Source organism: Lepisosteus platostomus, chromosome 1 (genome assembly GCF_059453375.1).
Source record: "Lepisosteus platostomus isolate fLepPlt1 chromosome 1, fLepPlt1.hap1, whole genome shotgun sequence".
NCBI classification, from domain to species: Eukaryota; Metazoa; Chordata; class Actinopteri; order Semionotiformes; family Lepisosteidae; genus Lepisosteus; species Lepisosteus platostomus.
Genome location: NC_142611.1, coordinates 69719288 through 69736519, shown reverse-complemented (window position 1 = coordinate 69736519; position 17232 = coordinate 69719288). Strand labels below are relative to the sequence as shown.

Genomic DNA, 17232 nt, shown 5'->3' with positions numbered 1-17232 from the left:
AGCCCCGCCGTGAGGCAGGGCGATCAAAAAATTAGTTTAGACTCATAATGTTCCTCTCCACGGAAATCTTTAGTAAAAGGCGAAAGATTTATACGATCTGAAGAGAAACCAGAGTGTACTGAAACTGCTTTCTGTGCCTCGGCGACCAGCTTCAGCAGCTGATATTACAGGTTCATGGTTAGACAATATGGGACGTTATGAAAAGTCCAGTTTTCCACGGCTGATACACGAAGACATTACTGCTGTAACCCCCATTCCCTTTACCTTAAACTCATGTGTTTTTTGTTACTACATAGAAAAATTATAGCGTGTTATTCAGGACACAATGCACTCTGGGAAATATATGCAAATGAAGCTGAGCTAATCAGGCCGGTATGACTTCGAGAGGCTGAGTTGTTTTTAAAGTTTTTTTTTAAATACAAAAATGGAAAATACAATAAATAGGGGTATATACATATAGTCACAACATTGTTAACATCAAGTGAATGAAACAAAAAAACTTTGTCCACAGTACAGAGGCTGAGTGGTATGCATTAGGGGGAATATACTTTATTGTGTTAAGTACTTAAGCGCCAAGTACTGTGTGCAATCGTGTTTATTTTATATGACGATATACAATAAATGAAAATATTTTTTGACTCGCAAAATGTAATATCATGCACCTAAACTAAATTTATGTGATTAATCTACTGACACGTTTGGAGAAATTCAATGTTTAATTTAAGGCTGAACGTCAGAGCATTAAACCTGAGCCCCATTCTGTAAGGACACTTGGAGATTCTCAGCCAATCCCCATCAGCGTCACTAACGCTGCAGTAAAGTCGAACGTGATTGGCTGTTTGTGAAGCAGCCGGAGAAGCATTGATTCAAGATGGCCGAGGTAGTGGAGCTTCATAAACTTAAGGTAAAAAAATATATAAATAAGCCTCGAAATTAGTGTGTAGCACTCACGCTTGAGTAATACGGCTTTCTGTAAAAAGTATCTTATCATTCTAGTAGGTTGGAGGATGAAGTAGGCTAGAGGTTTTTATAAGGAAGCTGCAATTCAAATCTCGCCCAGTCGAATGCTTACCAAACAGGTTTATGTTCAATTTAGGCTGAATGTGTACTGTATGTTTAACCAGTCGATTACTCCTGTGCTGTTTGATTCCAGTTAAGCATGTGTTAGTATTTGGACTCTATAAATCAAATACTCTATAAACCATATACCAAATTCAGTTGTAATTTGCACTGCGCTTGGCGAAATACTGTAATATCGCACGCTGCTAGGATAAAGGCCTTCGGTGCAGAGCTTGCAGAAGACTGGAGAGACGCTCAGGGTTGTTACCTGGCCTGCTGATGTAGAAAAACATCAGACCTTTTTTATTTGACACTCCTGTTTTACCTGTGTATCGTATACACTGGCTGCGACCTACAACACGTAAGAAAAACCAACCTTGTGTGTACGCGACCGATTGTAACAGATGAGCTTTGTTTTGCTTTCCAGGTTAAGAAGTACGTTTTCACTTGTAGGTGGTTCTGTTTTTACCTGCATGCTGTTGCTTTGATACGCTTTCAGGATTCAGGATTTGCGTTTCAAATAACGAACTTAATTTGTTGATCTTGTTCGTCGGTTTGAAGGGTTCACGTTCTTCATTCAAAGCGAGTCTGAAACCGCAGCCACTGTAAATCATACAGTATGTTGTTCTGTATATCCGTCATTTGTGAAACCCTCAATTATCCCTTGTATGTCTTTCAATTGCACTGCTTACCGTTCTGTTCAAAACTACTCGCACAGCAATTAGTTACCATAAAGGTTTGGTTGAGCGACCTGCGAATGTTAAACACGAGGAGGCCTGTTCTTCCGGAGCCATTGCAGACTTGATCTCCAAGTTCTGCATTTCTGAACGGCAGTTGATGCGGTCATGGCCCGTGCCCGAGATTCGCCCCAGGCAACTGCAGATTCAAAGCTATTAAATCCAGAACATCCTGCTTGTGGGAAACATGAGATGCTCACTATAAATGTGAGTCATCTGCAACTTCTTCTTAAACCACCCAAGGTACGAAAAGAGAACAATGGATGAAAATATTTCTGGTTGAATAATTTGGAATAATTACAAGTCACGGGTGCAGAACATTTACTGGTGTCGCCAAGAGTATGAGAGCAGTATTTTGGATCTGATGAAGATGCTCAATTGATCTTGTGACTGTGTCCCCTTCTATATCCCTCTCCCTTGGGTTCTGGGTTCTCTCACTGTTTTCTATGGGTATAGGAACTGCACTGTAGTGCTTCCTCTATTCAGAAAATGTCAAATTTTCTGTAAAACGATTTTTACTTTTTAGTAATTACTTTATTATTGCTTTTGTATCTAGAACAAAGGTAGTTTTCATTTATGCCATTACACTTAAGCTGTGTCAGTATACGTAGGCTGCAAAGGAACGGGTCAAAGCTCATTCAATGCTGAAGAGACTGACAATGCGAGTTCTTTTCCTTGCAGTGTGAAATAAGCTTGTCTTGGAAATGCCTGTCTTGGAGGGGGGGAGGCAGTGAAGTATATACCACAGGAGCCCTCCCTTGTCCAGAGTGATGAAATCGCCTGTGTTCCTCTCTCTCTCTCCCCCCCCCCCCCCAGCTAGCTGAGCTGAAGCAGGAGTGTGCAGCTCGGGGTCTGGAGGTCAAAGGTAACAAAAGTGATCTGATCAGCCGGCTGCAGGCTTACCTGGAGGAGCACGGTAAGACCACAGTCTCCCTCCGTCTCCTGGGTTCATTCCAGGCCAGTGCAAACACGGGCTGTGTCCCAGTTGTCGCCCTAAATCTTAAGCCCGTCCCCCCAAGTCCACGCTCCTGTGACGTAGAGCAAGTGTGGACTTCAGGTGCGTGAGTATTTGAGGAGCACCGTTAGAAAGAGTGAAGGGACACCCTTGCGTGACAGCACTCGCTGGTTACACAGCTCCGGGTCAGAACGCTTTCTGTTGACACTGCTTTTCCAGGGGCCAAGTGAAGTTCGGCAGATAATATTTTAAAAGAATTGTCCGTTCTGCCCTCGCAGCTTGATGAGATTGGATTTCATCTCGTCTGTCTCTGCACAAAAGTAGTGACACACCGTTTTTCATTCTATGTTAAGCAGGTTTGACTCAAAATGGGCGAACTAAGGAAAAACTGGCAGTACCACTCTCTGTTTATTCAGGGCTTTGTACTACTAAATGTATTTCATCTCATCTGTCCCCAAAAATGTTCAGTACTGAAATGACAGTACAAGGAACATAACGCGTTCATTCACATTCGTTCAAAGTAAGCGAAGGTCAACTTGACAATACCTCAAGGTTTTGTACTGTTAGATACGTGTGCTATTAAATATTCCATTTACAAAACACACGGCAGGTGAACAAATATTTGTCAGTCGTGATGGGGTGGTGAAATAAAAGCTTTAGGTCTAGATTTCGTATCTTAAAATGCATACAGTAAGAATCTCAAATAGCCCAATGAAGTTTTTTTGCATAAAATATTCTGAGTTTTAAAACTGTAAGTGAAATTTTATTAATGTGAATATTTTGTTCTCCATCGCTACTTCTCTCTGCTTTGATAGGCTAGACCATGAAACGTCACCGTTCTGCAAGGAATTAGGGGTGATTCCCTTGAGTGAGGTCCACTCAGATGGACTTCAGAGATGGGTGCATTGGAGGCGCTCATGAGCACACTTGTCACGCACAAATTTAAAAATGAGACCCCCTAAGCCTCTGCAGACTTTAATGCGCGTATGAAGGGTGCAAGTGTGCATATTGGGACATGGCCACACTCTTGAGTTTTCATTTCATTTTTAATATTATTTCAAAGGAATTTTGTGTGAGATAAAGGGTTCACCAGCCATAATTGTTGAAAACCACACTCTTAGCAGATCTCTTGAAATTGGCAGTTGCTATAAACCTGAAAAATAAATAAAGGATTCGGTTAAAATCAGAATGTATCATGCTTTCTTCCCATGGTCAGAATATTTTCAGTTTTTTTGTGTTTGAAAATGTTCAGATGTAAAGATTGATATATTTGCTTAAAATTAGTAACAGCCGATTGCCAAATTTTTGCCAGTTTATGAACACTTTTCACAGCTGATTAAAAAATGTAGGTGCCATTCTGTCAAAGCTGTGCACCCCTAATGACGGAGCAAATATACTTTTTCATATCTAAGATTATTTTTAAAGGGCTCTGCAAGATAACTCGTCAGTTTTTCTGAGTGGCAAATTAATTCAAGCTTTGTCCTATTGGGGAAATTTGTTTTACAGCACAGTCCCAACAAAACACAATGACAGATAAAATTGTACCAACCAATAATTCAGTACAACACCCTCTGTTTCTAAAGGATTTGCCCAGATTATTTTGCTACTTATTTTGACTCATTTTCCCAGCCTTTTACAGTCAGTGGTACTGATGTTACCAAACCAGCTAGTGAGACAGTATGTTAAAGCACCTTCAGTGAAGACTTGTAGAAAAGTGTTAGGATGGTTCTATCTACCTTGAAATAGCTTAATTTCCTGAGGAAAAAAGATTCTCTGTTGTCCTTTTCTGTAAGTGGTGTCACAACATTTGTCCCAACTCAGTTTTTTTCTGTGACCAGTCCCAAGTACTTGTAGTCATTGAACATTTCTACAGTCTGACCGTTAATTACAGTAGGTTTGAGGGGTGTTGCATTTTTCCAAAAATCAATGACAACCTTTGTTTTAAAACATTTAACTGCAGAGAGAACTTGTCACATTATTTAGTAAAGTCATTTAGAATGGTCCATGATCATTTTCTGGGTCCCTTAATAAGCTGACCAGGGCTGTGTCATCAGCAAATTTTAATGAGATGTCTATTTGCGCGTTTGCTTTTGAAATAGTATTTAAAATGTACAATAAAGGGTACAAAACAGCTCTATGGTAGGGGTATGAGGGATCAGTGCACAGCAGTGGTCACCTGTGGTCGTTGTCTACATACATTTAGTGTTCGGGCAGTTCTGTCAATAAGTGTGATTCCCTCTTTTGACTGTTGAAAACTCATTATAATATTTGTCTCTCTCCAGCTGAGGAAGAGGTGAATGAAGAGGAGGTACTTAGGGAGGAAGCAGAGGTACCACAAGCGTTTCCTTTTTTTTAATTTGGAATTGCAAATTGCTTTACATCTTATGCCCTCTTGTTTAGTAACTGACCAGACAACAGGGTGTATATTTGTAGCTGCTGTGTAATGCTAATAAGCCCTAATAAAAGAGATATGTCAGTCCATAACTGCACATTTTTAGATGTATATTTTAGAGAGTTTTTCATGCTAGAAGCCTTACTATTTCTCAGGGTTACAGTCTAATATCTTGAAATGTTTAAAATGTGCAGACTTATGTACCTTGGCTCCTAAGATAACAGGACATTTGTCATATGTTCACATTTAGCAAGTTTGCCGTGGACCCACACATGATGTAAAATAACACCCTTTCTGTAGAACTGGATAAATGTGATAAACATGTACGTTAATGTTTTCACAATGTTCAGGATTGTTTATCCTTATGAATATAAAAAAGTTTCATGTGATGCAGTAATTGAAACAGCAGTTGGTCTTGCAGTTACAACATTTTAATAATGTTGGTCCTGGTGTGTGTGATACCGTGTTGTTGCTTTTAAAGGAGAACTCCAGAAACGGCCATTTAGAGGTAGTTGTTTAAAGGGAAGAAGTGTTTAGATTCCCAGTGCTATCACATGGCCATGTAGCCCAGTGGAGTTTGGCAGTATGGGTGGTGTTTCCTCCGTATTGCTGAATTTTCTCCAGAGTTACGCAAAGATAGAGACTACTTTTTTTCTTGTGATATTGCTCCTTCCAGTCCAAGTTTAAACAACTACAAAATGATTGAAATAAGAAGTGGGCCCAGTTTAAGCACAGAGCATGATGGGGGGGGAAAGGAGTCGTCTGTGTACTGAGGCGCATCCCTTGTCTTTCTGCCTAGGAGGAAGTGCCCAAAGCAGAGGATCCTCCCCCAGAGAAGCCAGCGAGGCAGCTGACTCCTGAGCCTGTGCAAGAGTAAGCACCTGCACTTTTATCTCATTTACAGGCAGCCCTTTCAGATATGGTCTCGCCTTGCAATTCAGGTGAAAGTGAAAGGGTTTAAAGTTGCTGGGTAAAATGTATTAAACAAATGCACACTGCCGCAGACATTGTCACTCCAATGTTATCCTCTAATTTACTCCATCTAGTTTGTTACTTTTAAGACCTTGTCTCTTCTCTCAGTGTGAGAGCACTGTTTCACCATTTCACTTGCATAGCTTTCCTCATAATCTGTCCTTGTCTGTGACACTTTTAAATTTAGCTTTTGCTGTGGCTGTAACTACATTAGATTAGACCTCTTCATAAGCGTTTCCTATCTGTAGGCTGTCAGAATGAACTTGTAAATGAGCAGTTTATCCCAGTCAGTGAAATGACCAGAAATAAAGCCACATTTGTGCTCTACTTAAGCTACTGAAAATATATTTAAGCATCTGCATGTAAACCCAAAGCACTGTATTTTTCTGTTTAAAAAACACTTGTTTTTTAAACACTTGAAAGCTGAAGAATCCTATGTGTACTCAATGACCAGGAGAGGGCAGTCAAGCTCTGCCTGTGGATGGTTTTCCAGGGCATATCCTACATCTTGCTTTGATTATGTAGTTCAGCCACACCTGGGGAAAAAAGCAAGAGAATCCTGTGTAGAAGCCAGGTCCTGAAAGACTATAGATATACAATTATTATTGCCAAAATGTGTGGTCTCTTACTGGTGCCTCCTGCTGTCATATATTGTAATTTACCTATTCGGTTAAAAGTTAATGACTCCCCACTACCCTAATTCTTCAGGAATACTAGGGGAATAAAACCGCACTTCATCTTCCCAATGTATTCAAATTGTGTTGAAATTGGGTTTAAAGCCATGTTTCATGCCGTTTCCTCAATTTAACCCAGACTCTTTATTTGCAGGACAGTGGAGAAGAAGGTGGTGAAGATTTCTCCGCCAGTCTCTCTGGATGAGGTAGTGATCTTAAGCCACCGTTGGCTCTGCTTTCTAACTTTTTTCAGGGTCATATTTAATGGTGTTTATATGTTCAGTATGTAGCTTATTTTTACACCCATTGGAGGCCTTGTCAGTGACTATGAACTGTCTCTGTCTGCAAACTCATCATGGAGAACATAGTTTTCATGGTGTCCACCATGACCACAGTATATTTTTAGCCCTGGTTTATACAGATTCACTCAGCTTCGTGTTATATTCAGAATTATGTACAATAATTATTGCAGGCAGAGAATGGCAAATGGTATTTTGTACGTAAAAAAACAGGCTTTTTTATTATAGAGCGGGAAAGTGGTTCTTCCCCCCCTGTGATGGATAAACCATTGAATGTTGCCTTGGAAATGTGAGCTAATGCATTGCCTTGTCTGTACGTGCTGTGAGATTCTCTTCCGGCCCTATTTGGTCACAGATCCCCTGTAGGAGTGAAACAACGAACATGTCGTCTGGAAGCTTACAGCGTGAGCAAACAATCCTAGCTCTCTCACTTAGCTACATCGGCGGTCGAAGACTTTTCCATTCTCTCTCTCTCTCCTTGGTCGCTCTGCCGTTTAACAAAGATTTTTTTCTGTCGACTCAGAGGCTGCAGAAGAGGGCAGAGCGCTTCAACGTGCCTGCGACCGGCGAGAGCAAGAAGGCCGCCCGCGCTGCCAGGTAACGCCCCACCTGGGGAAGTCTCTGCACTCAGGCACCGAGCGGAGCGGGAGAAACCCCTCCGTACTAAAAGCAGTGGCTGCTGTGGTTCAGTACTGTGCAGAGGTGCAGAAAAAGGTGTTTTAGTTCTGCTAAGCATCCCGCTGTGCAAGCACAATTTTCACTTGCCATCCCGCTGATCCAGTGTAGTCCTCTCTGATTCTCTCCTGACTGACATGACACGCTGGGATGCTGCCACATAGAAGTGTATTCACTTGTTCCCTTTAATCTTGCAGGTTCGGTTTACCTATCGTTCCTCCAACCGGTGAGTCATACAGAATTGTTTCCTGTTTAAAGCTAAAGACCAATACATTGTGGACTGTATGTGAAGGCTTTGGCTTAGTTTTAATACAGAATTACTCAGATTTGAAATTGATGTTTTGAATTATGTTTAAGGTTTTAATTACTTTCAAATGTTGGAAATGCATAAGAAGCTGCTTACCTAAATATTTTATTTTAACCTTCGTTTTGTTGAGCAGTCAAATAAAATCTTTTAAACATTTTGTCTTTTAGGGACTTCGGCGAGCAGCAAGCCAGCTGTAAGTATGAAACAGGACCTGATTGATTCACTTTTTGAACTCCATTAATTCATCGTATTCAGTCTTGTGTAGATTTGTATGATATTTCAACTTTGATTTGCAAAACTGTTGCCCTTGGTTTTCCCAGAACTTATACATTGCCACAAAACAGACTGGACTCAATATCAATGCCTGATTTATCTCTCCTTTTATGTTATGAACATGCATAGTCAGACTTCCAGTTTTGAGGAGTTAGTCGTTGCTATCCTACTCTGACAGAAACGGTATTTAAAGAGGATTTTCCGTCACATGTTCTCTTTGTCCTGATGGATTTCTGAAAATGTTTTTTGCAACATTGAGCTTTTAAATTGTCCTGCGTTTTATCTACAGTATCTTACATATTATGGCAGTGTGTCCTGCTTTGTGTATTGGGCACTAAAAGTAAAAATAACCATCCTCCTCGTTCTGTATTCTTAGGTCAACGTTGATGTACTGAAAAAGAGAGCTCAGAGGTTCGGCATGAATGTCTCATCCCTCTCCAAGAAGGTAGGACCCTTTGGCTTCTATGACCCTCCTTTACCACCAATATGACAGTCTGAGAACAAAACTCTGCATTGGATGGTTGCAGCAAGAAGTGCATGGTGCAAGTTATCAACGGGGCGATGTTTAAGTTGCAGATGATAATTTATCATCATTTTCCTTATCCTTATCTTCCTTTCTGGATTGTGTGTTAATTTTGCGTGTGTTAAAGATGCAACTTCCTGGAGTATTTCCAATATATCAGAAGTTTCCCCCCCCCCCCCCTTAAATCTTGTACGCGAAGCACAGAATGACCGTTACAGGGGCTGGACTTCTTTTGCGGCTGGTTTCAAGCCAAATACTTTGTGCTATACCTCTGTAAGCCTTGCATTCAGATGCCCCCTTCTCCCGCGATCGCAGGAGCAGTGTGAAACTGGCCTGAACCTGGAGCTCTCCTTGTGGCTGTCAGGATCCCTGCAGAGCTTGAGATGTGCAAACTCTTAGGGGTGGCGTGAGCATTCGTTTTCTTATCGGGGGTTCTGTGGAGAAAACCTTTCCCCAGTGATTCGTTACTTGGCCGTGCTGCTGGTGTGAGATGGCATTCTGTCAGCACGGCCCTCGCCTCCATGGCCCCTCTCCATTTGATTATTTTTTTTCTGCAACGGAAACAGCGAGCCACGGGGGGGGCAGATATAATAGCCCCTGGTTGGGGGGGGGGGGGTGGCTCTCTGAGCGTGCCGGGGAGCCAGCTTTGTGTGCCGTCGGAAGTGCCTGGCACAGAGCTCCCTGGGAGGCGGGTTGCGTAATGCAACGGCAGTCCGCTCGCCGCGCGGATGCAAGCGCCCCTCCCCTCTGCCCTCCCTCCAGAGATCCCGGCCCTGGGGGGGGGGGGGTGGGGAGGGGGAGGGAGGGCGCCGTTAGGGGGCTATTAACGGATGGTGACCGTGGCTCTGCTATTTTAGAAATCCAGTACAGAGGCGTGATGTGCGCTGAATAATGACATCCTGGAACGGCCTCCGTCCAGAAACAGGGCTTAAAGGAGCAGTGTGCCATAAGCTTTAGGAGTATCGGAAGGCTGGGGCTGTTGAGTTTGCCTTTAGATTTAGGGATTTCTACAGCTCTTTAATCCCCCTCCAGAAAGGCCTCCTGTCACCCTGAGCTTCCATTTCGAAGGACTGTAGGTGCTTTTGGAGTTGTGTGTTTTCCACCTTTCCCATTGCAAAGTGGTTGTGGGTGATCTGCATGCAGGGTCTCCTAGGTCTTCAGGCTCCGCGGTTCTCCCGTTCTGTCAGTCGATGAAGGAAAATGGCCTTTCCCATGTAAAAAGAGCATTGGAATTGCTGAATTCTGCCGTTGCAGTTTTATAATATTCTCAATCCTGATGATCCGAACGTAGGGGGACAGAACAGTTGTTTGCACTTCTTAGCACTGTCTGGAGTGGGGAGTTTCTGAAGGTGTTGCTCACGCCCCAGGGAATTAACAGCTTTGTGCGGTCTTCACAGTGAGAGGCCAGCTGCTGTAGAGTCATGAACTGAAGTAGTAAAAAAGATGGGTTATCCCGATGCAAAGCTTTTAATTTTCTTGTTGCAGTGTGACATTCCATTTTTGAAGCCCATTGCATTGTAGATACAGTATGCAATGAAAACTAGTGCTGCTTTGCAATTGAACTATTAAGTGCTGCTACAAAGAGGTAAGAGATTTGTACAGTGGTTGGTTTATGTAGCTGTAGTTTTATCATTTGCCCCTACAGAATTATGTGCTGGCTTCTTCCAGCCTTTAGTTTGTGTAATCATGTTGTGATCAGTTAACCCAGAGGTCCTCAGACTGCTGTCCTGCTGGTCCACTCCACTACACCTGTATGTAACTCAAGAGTGGGTCCTAAAAATCTTAAGATATTTATGCAAATATATCACCATTTAACAGAAGATAATATTTTCTTCACCAGTTCAGTTTTTACAATAGCCTAACGCTTATTAAACCTGAGTTGGAGCAAAGTGCACTGCACAGAGGTCATCTTACCTGTCTGAACTACTGTTATCTGTGCCCTTTTGATCCCTGTCATACAGCAAGTCTGTCGTAAGTCTTGGGTACTCCCCTGAATCCACTGTCCCATGGCTGAGACACTGGTAGGAATTTATACGTAATTAATGATTGAATTGCAAAACTGCTAAATTTAAGGTACACCAAAAGGCGTCTTTGAAGACTGAGGAGGCTATGCTGATGATGATGACTGGCAGTGTGCCTTTATACAGGCAGTTGCAGCAGTGTGCCCTGCTGCAGGTTAAGCCAAGTTGGTGCGTGGTGTTCTCCAGCAGCTCCCTGTTCCTCTGCATCTATGGCTCTCGGGTAGCAAGGAAATGCAATAGTGAATCGCTTTGGACTGTTAGCTTTGCGTGTGACAGCTGGAGGGAGGCAGATGAATGAGGATTGTTGTGGAAAAGATATGGTTTTCTATGACAATGGTTTACACAATAGTTCGTTCCACGGATGGAAAACCTTTTTCTTTCGCTCAAGAAAATTAATGGAGTCATTCAATTCCAGTAAACCAAGCTTCGGTTATTCCCAGTTTAGAAAGTACAAATCATGTAGACACTTGAAAAGTGTAAGCTTTGGGGTTTTTTTTAAGCAAGCACCCTTTGGCACAGACGGTTCTTGTAGTGTTGCTCGTCTCTTTAGTATGTGAAATCGATGCAGAATCTGCAGGAGAGCCAACACAAGGTCAGCCTGGCAGTGTAAGAAGAAAACGGGGAAAAGCCCAGGTTCCTGAGATGCTGGGTCTTTTTTTTTTTGTTGATATAAGATTAATCTGTTCCTTCGAAGTGATAAGGATGATGTGAAAACGCACACAAAAGAAGAAAATGGGTGACAATAAAGTAAGAGCTCTTTCTTTCCCTGTGCTACCCTGTTCTGTTTCAGTTTATTGGAATTGAGAAACAGCTGTAACCGAAAGCCAATAGAGGGGGTGTACATACACCAGATTTTGTTCAATTCCCCAAACGTCCCCACGCCCCCCAGCTACTGATGCAGAGTGTCCCTGAATGGGGCTCTCTGGTCAAGGATGATAAGTAGTGACAGGGCAGAGAATGGTTCTGGCAGCCATGGAAATTGTTACAGAGAGGGACTGTCACCCTGGCCAACCCCCTTGAAGGAAGAATAGCGCCCCAGATGAGCTGGTACACCTCAAGCTTTTGTGCTGCTCAGCTAGGCAAGGCCAGAGCAGGCGACAGGGCAGCTACAGCCCTTATTGTTTGAGCACATTTCTAAAAAAATTAAAGCCCTGTATTTTCCTGTAATGACTCACACTCTTTGTTGCCTTACTAATGAAAATATATAGTATTCTCTTCAGTGCTGCTGTTTTTGGAGCTTTGTTAGCATGAGGCAGTCAGGCGACTCTGAATGCCGAAATCCGGGCAGAATCCTTTTCTGCCGTTTTTTTCCTCCATCAGGTTTTAAGGATTTGAAAAAAGCCTGCTTCCCAACAAAGAATTAACCTGTGCCTAACTTTAATGTGGCAACTTGTGAATCGCATGTAGCATTGAACTCGCTTTGTCTTTTGTTGCTGTTCACTGTTGTTTGTTACACTGGTGTGCCACGTTCCTTTCCTCCAATAGTGGCCGTGTGGCCTCAGTGAGGCACCCACCTTCGGCGCAAGCTGGAGAAAATAAACAGCTGCTGCAGGAGAGAGGCCCTAATGTGTTAAGTTTCCCATGGTGGAGAAACCGCTCTGCTCTCACTGGTTAAATAAGGATCTCTTAAAGCAGCTTGGCACTGTTAATCATTTTCTTTTCCTTTCTCTTTTTAACCCCTTTTTTATTTGGGGAGGGTGGGGGCGCGCACACACACACAATTTGCTCCCCTCTTGTACCGTGCTCGTCCAAGAAGAAGCCCATTGTTTGCAAGTGAAAGGCCCTTGTTTCAGCTGTGTAGCTAAATCAAGAGCTCCTCCTGGACAATGAGAGTGCGGTGCCTCACTCCCAGATTGTGCCATTGGAATTGCAGCGAGGAATTAACTCTGTCCCCATTGTTGTTTAAGCACCCCCCCCCCTCCACACACACACACACACACACACACACACACACACACACACACACACACTCCTCTCCTCTGCTCTTGCCCCCCCTCCTTCATGCTGCGCTCCTGCTCGGTCAAGTGATCTCACCCCCCTTTTCTTCTAAAAACTAAAGAGCGAAAAAAAGAGGGAGGGGGATTTTTATTCTTCGTTTCACCCCCCTTCGAGAAGGCATGCCTGTCCATCTCTGTTTTTTTTTTTTAAATGGTCTAAATTGAGATTAGCCTTGAACGTCCGTGAATTTTGAAGGCCCAGGTCAAAAGCTGCAGTTTATTCATTTTAGTCCTACATGGACCTAACCTGACTGGCTTCATCGAAGATTTTGTTCAGCTGGGTCCCCCTCGAGTGTAACAGCCCTAAGTGTGGTCAGATTTTTGCTGAAAATATAGGACCTTCTGTTGTCTCACCCATGGGTTCAGAGCTGCATGAACATATTTGATGGGAACATTTCTAATACCAGTATTAGGATAAGGGAGTCTCATCTGTCCTGTGAACTGGAATCTCATGGGTGCTAAGGCACTGCTACATGAAACAGTCTGAAACCTTGTTGGTGGAGGGTGGAGCTGCTGATGACGAGTGCTTTTATTGAGTTACTTGTGAACCCTGAGCTGCCTTGTGTGAGAGTCTTACAGCTGGTTATCCTGAACTTGTGACAGTAAAGTGCTCACATGCATGTGCGGTGTCACATGTGAGCTGGCCAGGAGTCATTGCAGATTTTTCTGTTTTTATCACAGTGTCCTGAGGTAGTGCAGAGAGGACAGGTGCTTATCTCTGCATCTCAGCTTATCTGATAAGTGTGAACGTGATGTTACTTGAAAATAAGCTGGAGGAGGGTTAAGCGACTAAAAAGTTCAACATTGTGTTAAGATATTACAAACCACGAAACAGCATCCCGTAGCCTGTACATGTGCAGCACCTGATGCATCATGTCATGCTGTAGGCTGGTATTGGAATAGATTTGTCACATAACTTATTTTTTAACTTGTGGACAAAGTATTTCCATAGAATACAAAATATTCAGGGCACTTTATGCTGCATTTGTCTCTTTTATTTAACTTCTGTGTGTGTTACAAGTCATCAGTTGGGTGATGTTTTTACAGAAATACAATATAATCTAGTCTAATTTCTCAGAAATGCGTTTTGCATTTAACCAGCTATTTGTTATACACACAGAGATATAAAACACAAACAGTAGAATTATTACATTAATAATAAATATTACATATAAATATCAATCCATACATAGCCATTATGCACTACAACTTCAGGAATCCACACAGTTTACCAGAACCTGAAGGTTTACTTCCCCACAGTCATCTTCAGCCACAGTAATTGCACAATATCCCTTAATTTTTGCACACAATCGGATTGTGCTTACCCATAAACCAGTACCCCTCTTTTGTGAAATGAGGATGATTTGTTCTATGACTAAAATAGAGGTGTTGATTACCAGGGATGATGAGACATAAGTGCCCAAGATATTATTTTAAACTTTATACACAGTCTTTACTATTGATCAAGAACGACAGTTGTAAGTGCACAGAGTCACAAATGAAGGGTGGACATTGCTGGGCACTTGCATGTAAAAAAAGTATGAGATGAATGAGGAAGAGAGAGTCTTGTCTGTGCTGTGACAGCATGTTTGAACTGGAATCTCATGGGTCCAAAGTAAGCCTGCAGAAACTCTGAAATTTCAGATGACCAATAGGCTACATTGTACAGGAGTACTCCCATACTAGCAGACTGGTCAGCTGTTTTACAGAGAATACTGCAGTACAAGTAATCCCTTTTAGAAATGTTGTGTGTGCTCCTTGAGGTCTGTTTTCCTTATGTGCAATAGCACCATAGTTCCAGAAATTGGTATACAGTCCAGTTTCCTGTTCAAACTCCACGTGAGAACATGGAAGAACATCGAGGGAAGTTGAGAGAACTGACAAAGCAAGCAAGTGTTTTCCTGTCTCATTGGAATAAAATTCTAGAGAGATTCTGCCAGACAAACTGAATTGGAGGTCAAACAAAATAATCGAAATTCAGAAATAATGAACCAATAAGATGTAATGTGGTATTTCTATCAACTTTCTGAATTATTCCGGATAAATTGGAAGTAGGGGTTCTGTTACTGTTGGGTCTGCATTTGCCCCCTGATCCGGGATTTGTTCTAAAAGCTAAAGCTCATGTGACCGTGCTGGACAGCTGGCCTCTTGCTCAGCGAGTCGGTGTGCAGAAGGATCGCACTGCCGATCCTTAACAGGGCCCCCTGTGAGGACGCGGGGGGGGAGTGCATCAAAAATACAGGTGAAAAAGAAATGTTAGGGGGTATTTGATCATTTTGGATTGTGGGTCACACAGATTGTGGAAGTTCTGAGGGAGAGGGGTTGTGAAGGAACTGTGTAGACCCTGATACTCAGCGACCCTCCTTTGCCCAGTCATCTGGTTTGATTCGTGCCTGCTGTGAAGCAAAATCTGTCCCTTTTGTTTGGGACATTGAAAGCAACTTGCACTTCTTTGCTATTCTTTCTGTGGATGATGTCACCGTGCACGATTCAGATGGTTAACCCAGTCCACTGCGGGAACTTGCAAGGTCTCCATACCATTGTACAAGACTTAAAGGTGAAGGCTGCAGTTGCACAAGTGTGCATTGGGTACATTATTTTTTTAAGCTTGGGATTTAACATTTCTAAGAATTATTGATTTAAAATATCAGGAGTCTTGCTCCAATCTACTGCTGAGAGACCCGTGTAATATCTCAGTTAGGCATGTCACTGTAACAACTCTTCCAGCACTCTAGACTCCAGCAATTGGATAAATGTAGTTCATTATCGGCTCCCTTTGCTTTTGTTTTCTACCCAACAGTGACTTCCCTGTGGGGTTCATGTGTCGCATATGTTTTTAATTTGCTTATAGGTGCTACTGAATAAATAGTTCATTTTTATCCTATTTGTATCTGCCATAACCTCAGCTGACAGTCAGAGATCATTTTGTTACGAATGTTGCAGAAATTTAAATGCTAGTTGGCTTTGTCAGTCTTTGGTTTCAGTCTTTCCTTTATAATTTCAGCAATTTAATATTACCATTCCTCTACTCCTTATTTTTTATTTTAGAAATTCCATTTAAGGTTCACATCTGTGTTTTAGAGGCTGTAGATCCAAGAGGATTTGTAAGTATATTCTAATAGATTTTGCTGCAGTTTGAAAAGGGAGTTTTTTGTGAGCAGCTGTATTTTGAGGGTAGTGTTCTCACTCCTGTCCTGTCTAGAACGTCTACCTTAAACTGTTTCAAAATCCGTGCTGCTGTTCCTCTGTCAGCCCCATATTTGTATGGCAGTATATGGTCTTTAGGTATCACTGTTCATATCAAAATCTGTGACTCAATTCTGTTATTAATGCCGGGAAATAACTTTGATCCTGCTTCTGTTGTGAAAGTCTTAGCCTTGCACGTAAAGAGGACACTGTAAACCAGCTAGAGGGCAGTGTTCACCCATTGGAGAAAATACTCCTTTCATATTATAGTTAAATTGCACAGAACTTGCCGGCTGTCCTCTTTCAAAGCTATAATATTCTTGAAGTAGGTGCTGTAGTCATGGAGGCTCTCTAGTTCAGTCACGTTTTCATGTTATTGCAGTATATTGTTCATGTATTCTGGGTTAAGGCGTGTACCAAAGGTTAGAAATGATATTGTGCTTTAGAATCAACTTTCACATAGATACTTCAAAGAAGGCTTTTTGTATTTACACTTTTTAAGTTCAAACTTTTGTGGTAAACCAAAGTATTGTCCCAGGTGTGCGCAGGCAATTATTACAAAACGGGAGAATTGAACACAGTTCGTAAGCTTGGGAGTCTCAGTGCAGTTGTAAAAAACTTCTCTGCGTTGAAATTCCTTGCTGATTCCTCCGTGCCTTTCTCTTTTCATGTTGTCTTTGGGAGCTGTCACCGTCTCCAAAGTTTCTTCTTATTCATTTTCTGTCAGCTCACTCGCCCACATCTTTAACTTGCCTCTGTTGCTTTGTTGTAACATGCTCTGTAATCCACATTCATTCATCACAGAAATGAGAAGAGGCAGGCTCTCATGGTAATAACCGGAGCACAGTTGTAATAAAGCAGTAACATTTATAAATGTGGCTATTTTGAGTTGGGGCTGGAACTCATCTCCCCCCCTCCTGTTAACATCATTTCTTTTGGAAAGTTGGTGTCTGGTCTCGTGCAGTCTCACCTAGCACAAGACGTTTGTGACGCACATCTGGAGTGTCCAGATGTAAGGAGTATTACTATTATCTGTCATGTCAGTCTTTTAAATGCCTGTACACTAGTTTTGGCCAGCACTGCTGCTGGGGATGGTTATAGTGGAGTCCGAGTTTCCTCCTGGAGGACACTTGAGGTCTGTGACGCTTGCAGGAGCTGGATG

General features: G+C 42.4%; 1 protein-coding gene and 1 non-coding gene across 2 annotated transcripts in view; one reads left to right on the top strand and one right to left on the bottom strand.

The window, feature by feature from the left end:
• On the bottom strand, positions 1–117 carry LOC148678660 (U5 spliceosomal RNA). Its single transcript, XR_015940267.1, has one exon. It is a non-coding gene; the product is annotated as a U5 spliceosomal RNA (small nuclear RNA).
• Positions 118–763: 646 nt separating this feature from the next.
• sarnp (SAP domain containing ribonucleoprotein) overlaps positions 764–17232 on the top strand; it is a 32218-nt gene continuing 15749 nt past the window's right edge. The window contains exons 1-9 of the mRNA XM_088636069.1: positions 764–904; positions 2613–2712; positions 5034–5080; positions 5943–6016; positions 6944–6995; positions 7612–7685; positions 7961–7989; positions 8238–8263; positions 8720–8788. Of these exons, the coding sequence (XP_088492195.1) occupies positions 872–904; positions 2613–2712; positions 5034–5080; positions 5943–6016; positions 6944–6995; positions 7612–7685; positions 7961–7989; positions 8238–8263; positions 8720–8788 (504 nt within the window). The 5' untranslated portion in view covers positions 764–871. The remainder of the gene's footprint in view (positions 905–2612; positions 2713–5033; positions 5081–5942; positions 6017–6943; positions 6996–7611; positions 7686–7960; positions 7990–8237; positions 8264–8719; positions 8789–17232) is intronic.